The sequence below is a fragment of the Symphalangus syndactylus genome, chromosome 6, assembly GCF_028878055.3.
Source record: "Symphalangus syndactylus isolate Jambi chromosome 6, NHGRI_mSymSyn1-v2.1_pri, whole genome shotgun sequence".
Lineage (NCBI taxonomy): Eukaryota > Metazoa > Chordata > Mammalia > Primates > Hylobatidae > Symphalangus > Symphalangus syndactylus.
In genome coordinates this window covers 55245581-55259414 of record NC_072428.2, presented here as the reverse complement: position 1 = coordinate 55259414, position 13834 = coordinate 55245581, and the positions used below count along the sequence as shown (strand labels likewise).

Below are 13834 nucleotides of genomic sequence, written 5' to 3'. Positions count from 1 at the left end.
AGTGGAAAATGTCAGATGAAAATATCAAATGGATAGAACCATGCGGTGTCAGGATAATAGATTCAGAGGTTGTTAACATAGAATCAATAATGTTCCGGATTCCATGAAGTCACAACATTTTAGAATAGTAGAGCTTTGAAGAGGTACAGCCAATGTTTATCGAACACTTCATGAGCTTCTTGTCCCTCCAGAGGACAAGGCAGACCCTGGCCACAGTGAGATCAGTTCTACCAGGTGTCCCAAGGCACCGGGCCGGGTCCTCGTCCACACATCGGTATCCCCCAGCCCAGACAACCTGCGTCGCTTTGCCCTGGAACACGAGGCCTCGGACCTGGTGGAGATCTACCTCTGGAAGCTGGTAAAAGGTGAGTGTTGGCCCACTCCCGGTGGGGTGTACCTCTGACCAGTCCCCCTTCCCGTGCCCCAGACCCCACAGGGGCCTTAGGGATGTTTTGCTGATCAGGTACCTCTGGCTGCCCCGCCAGGTTTAAGAGCCCCTGATTCCAAGAGCAGGGAGATAGTGAGCCTGACTGGTTCTCTACAATTCTGATAAGCTCCTCCCGCTGATGCCAAGGCTCGATAGTGCTCCCTCTCCTGGGGGTAAGGCGCTGTTGCACCTTGTGAGGAGCCAGGGAGAAATAGATGGCATGGATTTGAGCACTGGGAGCCTCAGGCAGGAGGGCCCTCACAGCATCCTCAGAGTAGGAGGGCCTGGAGGCTGGCTGTGTTCAGCCTTTTTAAAGTGGTGGATCTTATCGCTCCCAGGTAAGTGGACATCAGAATCATAGTTCTCATTCTGTGAGAAACCCACCCTCTTCAACAATCTGCTGCTATCACCAACTGAAGGTCAAGAGGAGTTTTTTCTACCTTTTTTTTTTTTGAGACAGGATCTCAGTCACCCAGGCTGGAGTGCAGTGGCATGATCTCGGCTCACTGCAACCTCATCCTCCTGGGCTCAAATGATCCTCCCATCTCAGCCTCCTGAGTAGTTGGGACCACAGTTATGAGCCACCACACCCAGCTAATTTTTGTATTATTTTGTAGAGATGGGGTTTTGCCATGTTGCCCCGGCTAGTCTCGAACTCCTGGACTCAAGCAATCCTCCAGCATCAGCCTCCCAAAGTGCTGGGATTACAGGCGTGAGCCACCACACCCAGCGGGTTTTCATTGATAAGGAAATTGCTGAAAGTTCAGTTTCGTGGCCTTTCTTGTAAAACATAAGTCCTCTGGGTAGAGTGAACTGTTAAGCCATGATCCAAATTAAAGTCTTTTAAGTGTGAATTAGCTCTAAAGTTCCTTTCCTCTACTGATGGTTTTGGCTGGCGGGGTGGGGGTGGAAGAGGGAATGATGATAAGAAAAATGACAATGATAATAATAACCAATGTGTGTAGCACTTTGGAGTTTACAAAGTGCTTTCACATTCACTATCTCATTTGATCCTCAACGATCCTGAGAGTTAGATATTATTATCCCCATTTTACAGATGAGGAAACTGAGGCTCAGAGAGGTGAAGTACCTGGCCCAAGGCCACACAGCCAGTAAGTGGAGGACGGGAGCTAGAGCCTATGTCTTGTGGCGTCAGATGCGGCTCTTTCCCTGCTCTACTCTGCCCCCTGTCGTAGGAGGAATGGACGAAGAAAGTGGAGCTGTTCAGCCTGGAGAAGAGAAGACTCAGGGGGACAGGACTGCTGGCTTCGTGGCTCTGAAGGGCTGTCCCAGGCAGAGGGAGCAGCCGTGTTCTGAGTGACCGCAAGGGTCAAACAACAAGCAGGGGCTTTGGGTTCGAATCCCAACTCTGCCAGTTTGAATCCAGACTCTGCTATATCTTAGCTGTGTGGCCTTGGGCAGTCACATGATCTCTCTGGGCCTCAGTTTTCTCTTCTGTAAAGTGGGGAAGAGGGTTTTTGGAGGATTAAATGACATGACATCGGTGCAGCCCCTGACGTACACCAGGCACTAAAAATGTCAGTCTTCTCATTCCACCACATCAGGTTGGTGAGAAATGCAGAGAGGCAGCTTTCAGCTCCAAGAGAAGAAGAACTTTCTCACACTTGGAGGCTTCTGCCAGTGGAAGGGAGGGAGCAAGCTCCACTTACGAGAAGCATGCAAGCAGGGGCTGGTGGGGATTCCGTCTGCAGCTGGGGAGTTAGATTCAGTAACCCTTAAAATTTTTTGAGCCTTAAGATTCCATCAGTCCCGGCTGGGCCTGGTGGCTCACACCTGTAATCCCAGCACTTTGGGAGGCCAAGGTGGGTGGATCGCTTGAGCCCAGGAGTTTGAGACCAGCCTGGCCAACATGGTGAAACCCATCTTTACTAAAAATACAAAAATTAGCCAGGCGTGGTGGTGGGCGCCTGTAATCCTGGCTACTCAGGAGGCTGAGGAAAGAGAATCACTTGAGCCCAGGAGGTTGCAGTGAGCTAAGATCATGCCACTGCACTCCAGCCTGGGTGACAGAGTGAGACTCCATCTCAAATAATAATAATAATAATAAAAATATTCCATCAGTCCCTGGGCAGGTTTTGGCCACGTTTACTCTGGGCCTCTCTCCCTCCGCTGCCCCCAACTAAATGCCGGGACATGGAACATAATAGGCCCCAGCCTCTGTCCTTAGGAGGCTTAGTGACCTGGGTGCAGTGGAGCTTATTGGGAGCTGAACTGGTCAGGGAAGGCTTCGTGAAGGATGGGCCTCAATGATGTAAAGAGCCAATGAACAGATAGTGTCACTAAAAATTAAAATAAGTAAGTAAATAAATAAAGAGGCAAGAAGGGTACACTGCAGCCAGGATGACAGTGAGAGCCTCAAACGCTGGCTCCAGAGCTCATCATGCCCAAATGCCCTGTGCTCTGTGATTGGTGTGTAGCAGGCACTATGTATAATGTATCTCATTTAATCCTCTTAAGAAACCTAAGGGGCACGTGTTAATGCCCCCATTTTGCAGGTAAGAAAACTGAGTCGGAGGGGTCAAATGACTTACTCAAAGTCACACAGTTTAAGCAGTAAAGCAAAGATTCAAATCCAGCTCTGACTGTCCCCAGTGCCACCTCCACAGAGGTGACCTTGTGCTTTTAGGGAGGATGGCCAAGGTGTGCCAGGATGGCACAGTGGGGGCATAGCTCATGGCCAATCTCATTGTCACCAGGCCCAGAAGAGAAGGAAAAACAACTTCACAATGCCAGGCCCTGCCATCCTGTCACTAGCAAACCGCACCCCATCTCCTCACCCTGTGGGTTGCCTAAATGCCCCATCAGCCTCCCTGTTCCCTCCCTGTCCCAGACCGTGGGAGTTAAAACAAACACTCCCCAGGGTTGATTGTCAGTGGGAACCACTCACTGTTTCCCCAGTCCAAGGAACAGAAACGAAGTGAGCAGGCAGATGCTAGGTGAGGCCACACCACGAGGGGCCAGCCCCAGACACAGGAATCTAACCAGACAGTTGGCGTAGGGTTAAGGGCCTTTTAGATTCTAAAATTTCACAGTAAAAAGGATGTCGGGGTCTTGATTCTAAGCCCTGCCTAGGAAGGAAGGCCCCCTGCAGCCTCCTGATTGCTTGATGGTATCTGGCACCTGACTGTACGTACCCCCACTCCCACTCCAGATAGGTGACACACTTCCAACACTGTGAATTGCTCAGCCCAAAGGGCATCTGACTTCACACTGAGCTGAGCTTATCCTGTGTCCCTGGACTTGCCCATTGGTGCCAGCTCTGCATTGAGGATCCACAGAGCCTACCTGCCCTCAGACCTGCCACAGCCCTTCAAAGGGCAAGAGGCACAACCATGACCCTCAGGCTAGCTCTTGATTCCAGGCCAGAGACCCAGTCCTTTCAATTATGCTTTAATGCTTTACAGACCACAGCGTGGGAACCCACCCTCATCCCTGCCACCTTCTCTCCAATTTTTCTGTAACTTGGGAGCATGCAGGCAGGCCTGTGCCGAAGGACCCATCCCCATCTCATCTCATGCTTGTTGCCTGCCGCTGTGATATAATCCCTGGGCCTTTGGAGTTTCTTCCATATCCTGGTCCTTGGCATCTGGGCTGGGGGGGTCCATGGACAGTGCTGGACATTTCCTGATTCCTGGAACTCAGTCCCAGGATCAGGGTTTTCTGTTCCCCTTGGCGGGAATCCCACGCTGATTCCCATAAGCAGGGCCAGTTCTTGGTCTTCTTAAAGGCAGTGCTGGCCTAGCAGAGGCCTCGCTGGTTGCATCTGTTCTTTCTGGCCAGAGACCTTGGTGGGTAACAGCTGGTGCAGCCTCACAGCCCATGTGCTCAGGGCCTCAGAGCCACGTGTGGTGCCAGTGTCCAGCACCCCATGAGACGCAAACATCAGGGGATCCAGCAAATACCTCATTCCCCCTCGGGGCCTGGCCTAGACTGGGTATGTGTGGTGTGTGTGTGTGTGTGTGTGTATGTGTGTACTTGTTCATCTGTCCATCCATCCATCCATCCATCCATCCATCCATCCATCCGTCTGTCCAGGGATTCATTCATTCTACATGCTAAATGTGGGCCAGGCTCAAGGGACTCAGAGAGGAGAGCCCTCTGGGAGTCCCCAGTCTGGTAGAGGAAGCAGGAGTAGACACAATGAGAGCACATTAGAAACAGGCACAGTCACAGATGGAAGCCAGGTGCTGTGGGTGCCCCAAGGAGGAATTGCCTCCGGTGGATTAGGGAAGACTTCCCAGCTAAGGCTTGGAGCACAGGTAGGAGTTCATTTGGTGCCAATAGTAGAAATAGTGGCCAGGTGCAGTGGCTCACGCCTGTAATCCCAGCTTGTGCTTTGGGAGGCCAGGGCGGGTGGATCATTTGAGGTCAGGAGTTCGAGACCAGCATGGCTAACATGCTAAAACCCAGTCTCTACTAAAAATACACACACAAAAACAATTAGCCAGGCATGGTGGTGGGCACCTGTACCTGTAATCCAAGCTACTCAGGAGGCTGAGGCAGGAGAATCGCTTGAACCCGGGAGGCAGAAGTTGCAGTGAGCCGAGATCACACCATTGTACTTCAGCCTGGGCAACAAGAGTGAAACTCTGTCAAAAAAAAAAAAAAAAAAAAAAATAGAAATAGAAGGCAATAGTGGAAGGTATTCCAGCAGAGGGAATGGCATTTGAAAAGGCTCGGCCTCCTTAGGGGATGTCAAGTATTTGGTTAGGGCTAGGGCAAAGGCAAGCCACTGTAACTCTGCCACTTGCTAGTTCTTTGGTATCTGAATAAACACACCTATTGATTTTTATCATATGTTCTATGCCCTGAGAAAAGCATGGCCAGTCCACATGAGCCAGCCAACCTTCCTTCCTCCCTTCCTGCCCTCCTTTCCTTCTTCCTTCCTTCTCTTTCCTTTCTTCCTTCTCTCCCTCCTGCCTTCCACTTCCCTCCCTCCCTGCACTGGGGACAGGTGAGTGTTGTGAGAGCAGGATAGTGCAGGTGATGGGAGCAGGGTCAGCAGAGAGAACAGACAGAAGAAAACAGGCTTCACCATGGAGGCGACAGGACGTCAGGGAAGGGGAATGACAGGGTGACGTATACATGTTCTAATGACCACAGCTAGGATTGCAAATTAGAGGGGGAGTGAAAGGGATTAGGACTCTAACGTAGTGACCCAGACAAGACAACAGGGGCCTGAGTGAGGATAGTGGCAGCGAGACAGGAGAATGGATTCAAAATATTGAGGAAATGTCATCAGCAGGATTTTGTGTCTGATCAGAATGGGGTGGGGGAGGGAGTGACTGGGTCCATTCTGTGCTAAACCACCCTGTTTCACTTTTCACTGACTTTAAGTTTTTGCCTTTCCTGCTCACATCCTTGTCTCTGCCCTCAGGAATCTTCCACTTGACTCAGATCAAGAAAGTCAGGAAGCAAGACTTCCAGAAAGAGGCACAGCACTTCCGGCTGCTCGCTGGCCCCCACGAAGGTAGGAGCTTGGGTTGAGGAATGGGGCCGGGGGGGTGGGGGGGGGCGGGGAAGAAGGCAAGGACACAGGCCAGAGCCTCTCGGGGAGTTCCCAGGCTGCTGGTGCCGGGAGGAGGGGCTGTCAGCCACAGACGTCAGTTCCCAGCACAGGAATCCAGTGGGTGTCTGCGCCAGAGATTTCCTAACTCCAGAGCGGGAAGGTGAAGCAGAGCTGGCTAGATTTGGTCTTGGGGGTGGAGGGAGAAAGGGCTGTGGCGAGGGGAGGTCTGAGCCCCCAAACCTGGGTGCTGCCCACTCCCTCTCTACTGGAACGTTTCCACTTTCCTTCTATACCTTACTTTTAGGAAGATGGACCCAGGTGGGGCTTCGGGTCGGAGAGGGGAGGTCACAGAGGGGAGTATTACGAACAGGTGTCAGGAAACCAGCTCTGTCCCCCAAGGTTGTTTGAAAGCTGGATCATGTGCCCCATCACACCCAGTGTGATGGCACACTCGCCTCCAGGCTCCCTGTGGGCTCCAAACCCTGGCCCTTGCAGTTCCTCCTGGCCCAAGGCTTTTCCAACCCCCAGCCGCTGCCTCTGTCGTGCACGTGCAGACACACGCGCCTCTTCTCTCTTCTGCCCTCCTCCATGCAGGTCACTGGAACGTCTTCCTAGCCCAGACCCCGGAGCTGAAGGTCACGGCCAGTCCAGACAAAGTGACCAAGACATTATAACAAAGACCTAAACAGTTGCAGATATGAGCTGTATAATTGTTGTTATTATATATTAATAAATAAGAAGTTGCATTACCCTCAGCCCTGCCTTCTAGGTTCATATCCAGTCTCCCACATGCTCTCTCAGTGACTCCACAAAGTTATCCCCATTTTACAGGGGTGGAAACCGAGATCCAGAAGGGATAGAGAATGGTCCCGGTCCTCACAGTGAGTTGTCACCAGAGCCAGGGCTAGTTCCCCCAGCCTCCTCACCCAGGCCCCCCACTGCAGCACCTCCTGCTTTTCCGGGCAGCCCCCCTCCCACAGCTCTTTGACACTGAGCCTCAGAAAGAGGAATGACTCTAATTAGCCAGGGGAGGGCATTAATGGAGCCTTAAAGCACTTTCCCAGCAAGTATTCCTGGGATCCTCACCACTATCTTCACACCCTACAATGAGGAAACCCAGTTAGGGAGGAGCAGCAGGCAGTCATTTGCCCGAAGCCGCAGAGCTGCTTAGTAGCAGATCTGGAGTTGGAAGCCAGATCTCTTGCTCCAGGCTAGCACTCCTTCTCAAGTTCCACAGTGTGGCCAGTGTCACAAGCCCAGATAGCCTCACCTCAGAGGATTTCCAAGACTGGGCGGTCAGATTGCCAACCTGGCACCATGCTCTGAGAAGGCCCAACAGTTACAATTAAAGACACCATTAGGGCCAGGCATGGTGGCTCATGCCTACAATCCCAGCACTTTGGGAGGCCGAGGCGGGTGGATCATCTGAGGCCAGGAGTTCGAGACCAGCCTGGCCAACACAGTGAAACCCCATTTCTACTAAAAATACAAAAAATTAGCGAGGCATGATGGTACATACCTGTAATTCTAGCTACTTGGGAAGTTGAGGCATGAGGATTGCTTGAACCCAGGAGGCAGAGGTTGCAGTGAGCCAAGATTATGCCACTGCACTCCAGCCTGGGTGACAGAGTAAGACTCCATCTCAAATATTAATAATAATAATAATTAAAATAAAGACACCATTAATTATTTATCCTGCCCACATGTACAAATCCTTATAATTTCAAAGATGTTTTCATGCCAATGATTTCACTTAAGGTGAAAGGCGTAGGCACTACGCACATTTTAGAGAAAGAGATGGGCTCAGGACCACCACATATCTTCCCCAAAGCCTCACAGTGGTGTGCTGAAGCCAGGGCTAGAACTCAGGCCTCCCGGCCCCAGGCAGGGTTCTCTCCTCAGGACAGCTAGTCTCAACCCTCTCACAACCACGGCTCCTCCATTCCCTCCCCACCCAAGCCTGATCAAAGCTCCAGAGAAATGGTGGACAGTAGTCTATTGACTGGACTTGTGCAGCCACTCAGAGGGCTCTGGCCATTGTCTCCACAGCCTTGGCCTTTTTTTTTTTTTTTTAAACAGAGATGGGGTCTTGCTATGTTGCCCAGGCTGGTCTAGAACTAGTGGGCTCAAGCAATCCTCCTGCCTCAGCCTACCAAAGTGGTGAGATTACAGGCACAAGCCACTAAGCCCAGCCTCCACAGCCCTAATCTTGAACCTACGGTTACTAAGGTTTGGGAAGTCTGATGCCACCCTTATTGAGCAGGGATGAGTGCTGCTCCCAGGGGTCTGGATTTGAAAGTTTGGGGTTTGAGGCTGGAACTTCCCAACATCCCCTCAGTCAGAAGACATTCACCTTCTCCCCTCACAGCCTCTACCTGTCCCTCCTCAAGACGACTCACAATTTTGGCCTGGCTTGCTCACACAGAGGGTTCACTTGGAGCTCCGGGGATGGGCTCTGAGCTTGCCTCATTTAAAGTGCAGGAATCTGAAAGCTTAACCATTCACAGGATAAACTCTGGTCATCCTTCAGCCTATCTCAGATGTCTTCAGTGATACTTTCCCTGATACATCTGTGCCCTGTACTGCGGCTCCTTTCCTGGAAAATGGTGTTTGGAGGTAGGGCTCTGTCATCAGAGGCAGTTCCAGGGTCTCCGGACAGGAGTGGACTTCGCTGTACACGTTTCCTCATGCTGCAGGCCAAATTGCCTTCCTGGTTTCTCTGATGGGCTTATGGGATGCCTATGAGGTTCGCTTTTCCACCAGGGGGACACATTCAGCACATTGCCCTCTCCTGACTTTGGTCCAGACCTTTCTGTGTGTGTAAACACGGCTCGCCATGTGAGTCTTCAGGCAGCTCTGCCATGTTGTCTTCTCTTTCACGGATTCATTCATAAAACAGCTTCTGCGTGCTCTCGGGTGGGCTTTATGCTCGAGCACCAACACAGTGCAGGGAGCTAATTGCCCTTCCTGTGCTTTTAGAGCCTCAAGTTTGGAGGAGGAGATAGAGGAGGGAGCGGCATCTGAGCCCCTCAGTGTTGCGGGTGCTAAGGGCAGGGACCAAGGGGGCACAGCCCCAACCCAGACTGAGGACACTCAAGCAGGCTCAGAAGGTGAGCAGGAGGTAGCAAAAAAAAGGGGAGAGAGAGAGGAGGGCGGGTGATGGCACAGGAAGAGAAAACTTGGTAGAAGGTGGAAAGTAGCAAGTTCCAGCAGAACCGCAAATAGCTCACTGTCACTGGATGATAATTTGAGGCAACGAGCAAAGGGAGGTGAGGCTGCACAGCTAGCTGAAGAGCTCTGACTGCATCCTGAAGGCTAGCAGGTAGCCCCAGGAGAGTTTCAATACTTTGGTCAGATTTGTGATTGAGAACACTGGTTCTACCGGCCAGGTGAAGAACGGCCTGGCAGAGTGAGGCTGAGGCCAGGTAGGAGGTGGCTGCTATGGGATCCATGTGAGGATGACTCTGGCCTGGGTAGGAGAGAGGTCATGGGCAAGGCAGAGCGGATGACTGGCTAGACTCAGGATTGAGGGAGAGCAAGGAGCAAGTGTGTACCTGGTGTCTCACTTGGTGACACCTTCTGGGAGAAGAAGCCAGAAGTTTCAGCTGAGCACACGCTGAGGCTCAGGAGGTATCCACAGCCCTCTGGGTTTAATAGGTCTGGAGAGAAAGCTGGGCTAGAGGTGGGGAGTTGGGAGCTGTTGACCTGTAGGTGGTAACTAAAGCTGGGAGAGGGGGCGACACTGGCCTGGGAGAGATGGTGGAGTAAACAGAGTGGGAGCAGGACGGACCCCAGAGCATCAGCAAAGGGTCAGCATGGCAGACAGGGAACAAGTGGGGGAGCAGGGTGCTGAGAGGGCCAGGAGTGAGGCCGGCAAAGAGACCTTCGTGGAGACAAGGAGGCTCCAATGGCCACAGCAGGGAGCATAGTCAGGAGAGCTGAGAGGTGGGAGCTGGGTTTTAGGTGCTGAGATGGTTTCCGGGAAGTGAGGAAACAGACAAGCATTTTAAGAAAGCTGGCAATAAAGAAGAAGAGAGGCAGGGCCGTGGCTGGCTGTGCACATGAGCTTGAAGAAGACAGCTTTTTGGCTGGGAGCAAGTCTCGGTGATGAGGAGATGCCCCAAGAGAGGGAGAATCAGGAGAAACAGGAGTGAGGATGGAGGAAGGCAAGATTTAGGGATGGGTTAAAATCCATTCTTCCTTGGCCTCTAAGCTGCTGCATAACACTACTCATCTCCCCATGAGTGTGATGAGGGAGAGGTGAGTGGGGGGCTCCCAGGGCTGACCAGCCCTGCCCCCTCATGGGGCTCCCCAAGGCTCCAGCAGGGAGTCCCATGGGATCCACTGTCCCACCGGTGGCCAGGCTGGGCACAGCCAGAGCTCCCACTGAGGTAGTGATATCCTTCCTGGCCACTGGTTAACAAAGCACATTCAAATCCATTGTCTCATCTGATCCCTAGTACAGCCCAGTGAGGTGGGGCTTGTTAACCACATCAGACAAGGGAACTAAGGCTCCAGGGAGAGAAGGTCACTCACCAAGGTCACAATAACAAATGAACAGTTGGATTCCAACTGGGGTCTATGATTCTATATCCTAAAGTCTTAATTTTATTTTTTAAATTTTTTTGTGCAACTTTATGGGGTACATGAGAAATTTTGCTGCATGTGTATAACGTGCAGTGATCAAGTCAAGTTATTTATGGTGTCCATCACCTGAATACGTTTTTGTTAAGTACAGTCACCTTACCGTGCTATCTATCACTGAACGGAATCCTTCTGTCTTACTACATGTCTGTACCTTCAGCCCAGTGCTCTTCATCCTCCCGCTCCCCGCACCCTTCCCAGTCTCTGTCATCTACCTTTCCACTCTCCACCTTTATGTGATAGGATTCTGTATCCTTATGGGTCCCAGGGCGCAGGAGGGGGCCGGGTCCTGGGCAGGGGCAGGCATCACAGACCTGGGCTCAGAGCTCCCATTCCACTCAACCTTCCCAGGTAGCTTTCTGGCCCTGAAATGTGATCATCCTTCACAATGCCAGGCCTGGCCTCCAGGTTTCCTGGGGATGTTTCCTCCTCCTCTGGCAGCTGTCACGTCACCTCCCTTTGTCCCCCCATGAATGCTGGGCTCTGGGAAATGGCAGTATTTCTGAGAAACAGGACGTGGCCTGTGGTTTAGGGCTCGCCTGGGGGTGAGGGATGGCCTGGGGCCCCACTGGACACAATGGTATCTCTCTCTAGGGCTGGCTCAGCCACCCTGCTTCCCCTCACCCTGGTCCCTGGAAGACATCCCCTGCCTGCCACCTCCTCCGTCAGAGTCAGTTCATGGAAATGAGCAGGAACCACTGTAGGAAGCTGGCTGAGGTTGGAAAGGGGGTGGGTTGGCATGGGTTTCTATGTATAAGGTGTTTTCTCAGACTTTCTAGAATTAGAACCTGGACCTCTGGTACCCAGCTGAAGACTGATTTAATGACCACATGAAATTTGATTTCTCTCACCAATCCCACCTTTATCTTCCTCCAGCACAGATCAGAGCTTCCTCCAGCACAGATCAGAGCTCACATGCTTGCCCAAAGTCAAACAGCAACTGGGAGGTGGGGCTGTGATTGGTACTCACAGGGTCTCACTCCAAAGCTCGGGCCTCTCCTGCCCAGTGACAACTGGGCCAAGGCTAAGATCAGCCTTCTCACCAGCTCCCCTGTCACCAGCCTCTCCTCTCCCACCCCTGCCCCTTCCCAGTAAGTCTTGCCTATCAGAATGATCTTTCAAAAACATAAATCTGACCATGCCTCTCCCTTATTAAGCCCCTCCCTAAATGACTTTCCTTTGTCCTCAGGATGACACCAAATCTCCCCCGCTCATCCCTTCATGATCTGACTCCTGCTGCCTTTTCAGTCCAACCCTTGGGTTTATCTCCCAGCAATACCCAAGGGTCCTGCTGCACCATCTGACCAAGTTGGATCTGGGCTCCAGAAAGACCTGAATCATGGACTCTGATGCCATCAGAACATTCCCTCTCCATTCTCAACTCTTGACCCTGAATAGTCACACCTTCTTTCCAACCAACTCTTTCAAGAAGACAACACACTACACACGTTGAACATTGTAAGAGCTCCCAACCAGATCAGGTACAAAGGACCTTCCCTTCCCATTCCAATAGAAATACTTTGGGGAGGAACTCTGACTGGTCCATATTGGGTGACATACAGCCAGTCTCGGATGGTCAGGGATGAGGTACTAGCATCACATGATTGGAGTAGGGGAAGAGCAGCGCCCCAAAATAAAGGAGTGGGTGGCAAACACAGGGAGTGGTCACCAAAGGGATCCCTGTTCCCAGGCCGCCACTGCTACAACTTTCTTGCAACTGTGTCCTCTCTTCCATGCCTTTTACAAGTTGTTTCCTCTTTCTGGAATGCCTTTCCCTATTTTATGCCTGTACCATTCCATTTTATCTTTCAAGATCTTCTAGAAAAGCCCTCCCTAGTCCTTGGCTGCCCCAGCATTGTCTGCTCGTCAGTAGTGGAACTCATACTTTTGTACTGCAGTGATCTGTTTCTCCCACGGGACAGTTAGTGTCTGGAACCAGAGACCACATGTTATCATCTCTGCACTTCCAGCCCCTAGCGTGGTTCCTAGCCCACAAGAGGCATTCAAGATATGTTAATTGAAGGAAGGAAGAATGACAATGATGGTAAAGGCAACAGTGGTAAGATGTGGTTGACTGCTGACATATAGTAGGTACTCAATAAATGGTTGTTCAACCCTTGAATGATCACCACTACCATTGTCACTGCTATTACCACCACCACCACCGCCGTTACTGCCACCTCTACCACCGGGACCACCCCTTACACTTGCAGGGCGCAGGCAAGAATGCACGTGAAGACTACCTATCACATCCTAAATATTTAAAAGTTATAAATCAAACTAACTAAACTGTTACATGAATATGTTTCGTGTTCCTACCTTGACAAATATAACTTCTTAATGTCCTGGAAGGCCAAATTCAAATTTAAAATTTTCTGACTTCTCTGAATTCTTGGCCGGAATATGTAAACCCAGGGAGAGCCAACAACCCTTGACCCCTGGCTTCCAGCTGTTGGCCTAGCTCTCTCCTCATTTCACCTCCATCCTCTACTGTGAGGGGTCCCGTACACACACGTATGGACACTCCAATCTGCATGTCCATGGTGGTTTTAAAACATGTCCACAAATGCTTTTATACTCCTCCCATTGAGAGGTAGCCCATGTGTGGCCTATGTCCCCACCCCTTAAATCTGAGTAGGCTGTGACTCATTTGTACCAACAGAATGAAACAGAAATTATAAGGGGTGATTTCCAAGGCTAGGTCAGAAAAGGCAATGCAGCTACTGCTTTGCTTACAGAGATAATTGCTTTTGGAGCCCTGAGCCACTTGTACAAAGTCCAGCCACTATGAGGCCACCATGCTGTGAGGAAGCCAAGACGACATAGGTGACACACATATATGCTCCACTCAACAGCCCCAGCTGAGCTCTGGGCCAACTATCAGAAACAATAAGCAGATATGAACACAAAGACCCCTCCAGCGGAATCCAGCCCCCAGCTTAGGGTCTCCCCAGCTGAGACCCCAGACATTGTGGAACAGAGACAAACCATTCCCAACATGCCATCCCCAAGGTGCTGACCCACAGAATTCATGAGGATTAGAAAACAGTTGTTGCTGGGCATGGTGGCTCACACCTGTAAACCCAGCACTTTGGGAAGCTGAGGCGGGAGGATCATTTGAGTCCAGGAGTTTAAGACTAGCCTGGGCAACATAGCGAGACCCTGTCTCTGTAAAAAATAACAAATTACCTGGGCATGGTGGCACACGTCTGTAGTCCCAGCTATTCAGGAAG

General features: G+C 51.4%; 2 protein-coding genes across 11 annotated transcripts in view; both read left to right on the top strand.

Moving 5' to 3' along the window:
• The window catches only part of CHRDL2 (chordin like 2), a 52195-nt gene extending 45483 nt beyond the window's left edge, over window positions 1-6712 (top strand). For 4 of the 10 annotated variants that reach the window (XM_055282949.2, XM_055282945.2, XM_055282950.1 and 1 more), the window contains 4 exons: window positions 192-365; window positions 1485-1539; window positions 5826-5918; window positions 6552-6703. In XM_055282949.2, coding sequence (XP_055138924.1) covers window positions 192-365; window positions 1485-1539; window positions 5826-5918; window positions 6552-6642 — 413 coding nt within the window. In that variant the 3' untranslated portion in view covers window positions 6643-6703. Of the gene's footprint in view, window positions 1-191; window positions 366-1484; window positions 1540-5825; window positions 5919-6551 lie in introns of all 10 variants that reach the window. The other 6 variants (XM_055282946.1, XM_055282947.2, XM_055282951.1 and 3 more) reach the window with 3 other exon arrangements.
• Window positions 2004-4770, top strand: LOC134736974 (uncharacterized). Its single transcript, XM_063641820.1, is given in 3 exon segments — window positions 2004-2156; window positions 4248-4435; window positions 4437-4770. Coding segments are annotated over 3 exon segments (675 nt in total).
• Window positions 6713-13834: the final 7122 nt, after the last annotated feature.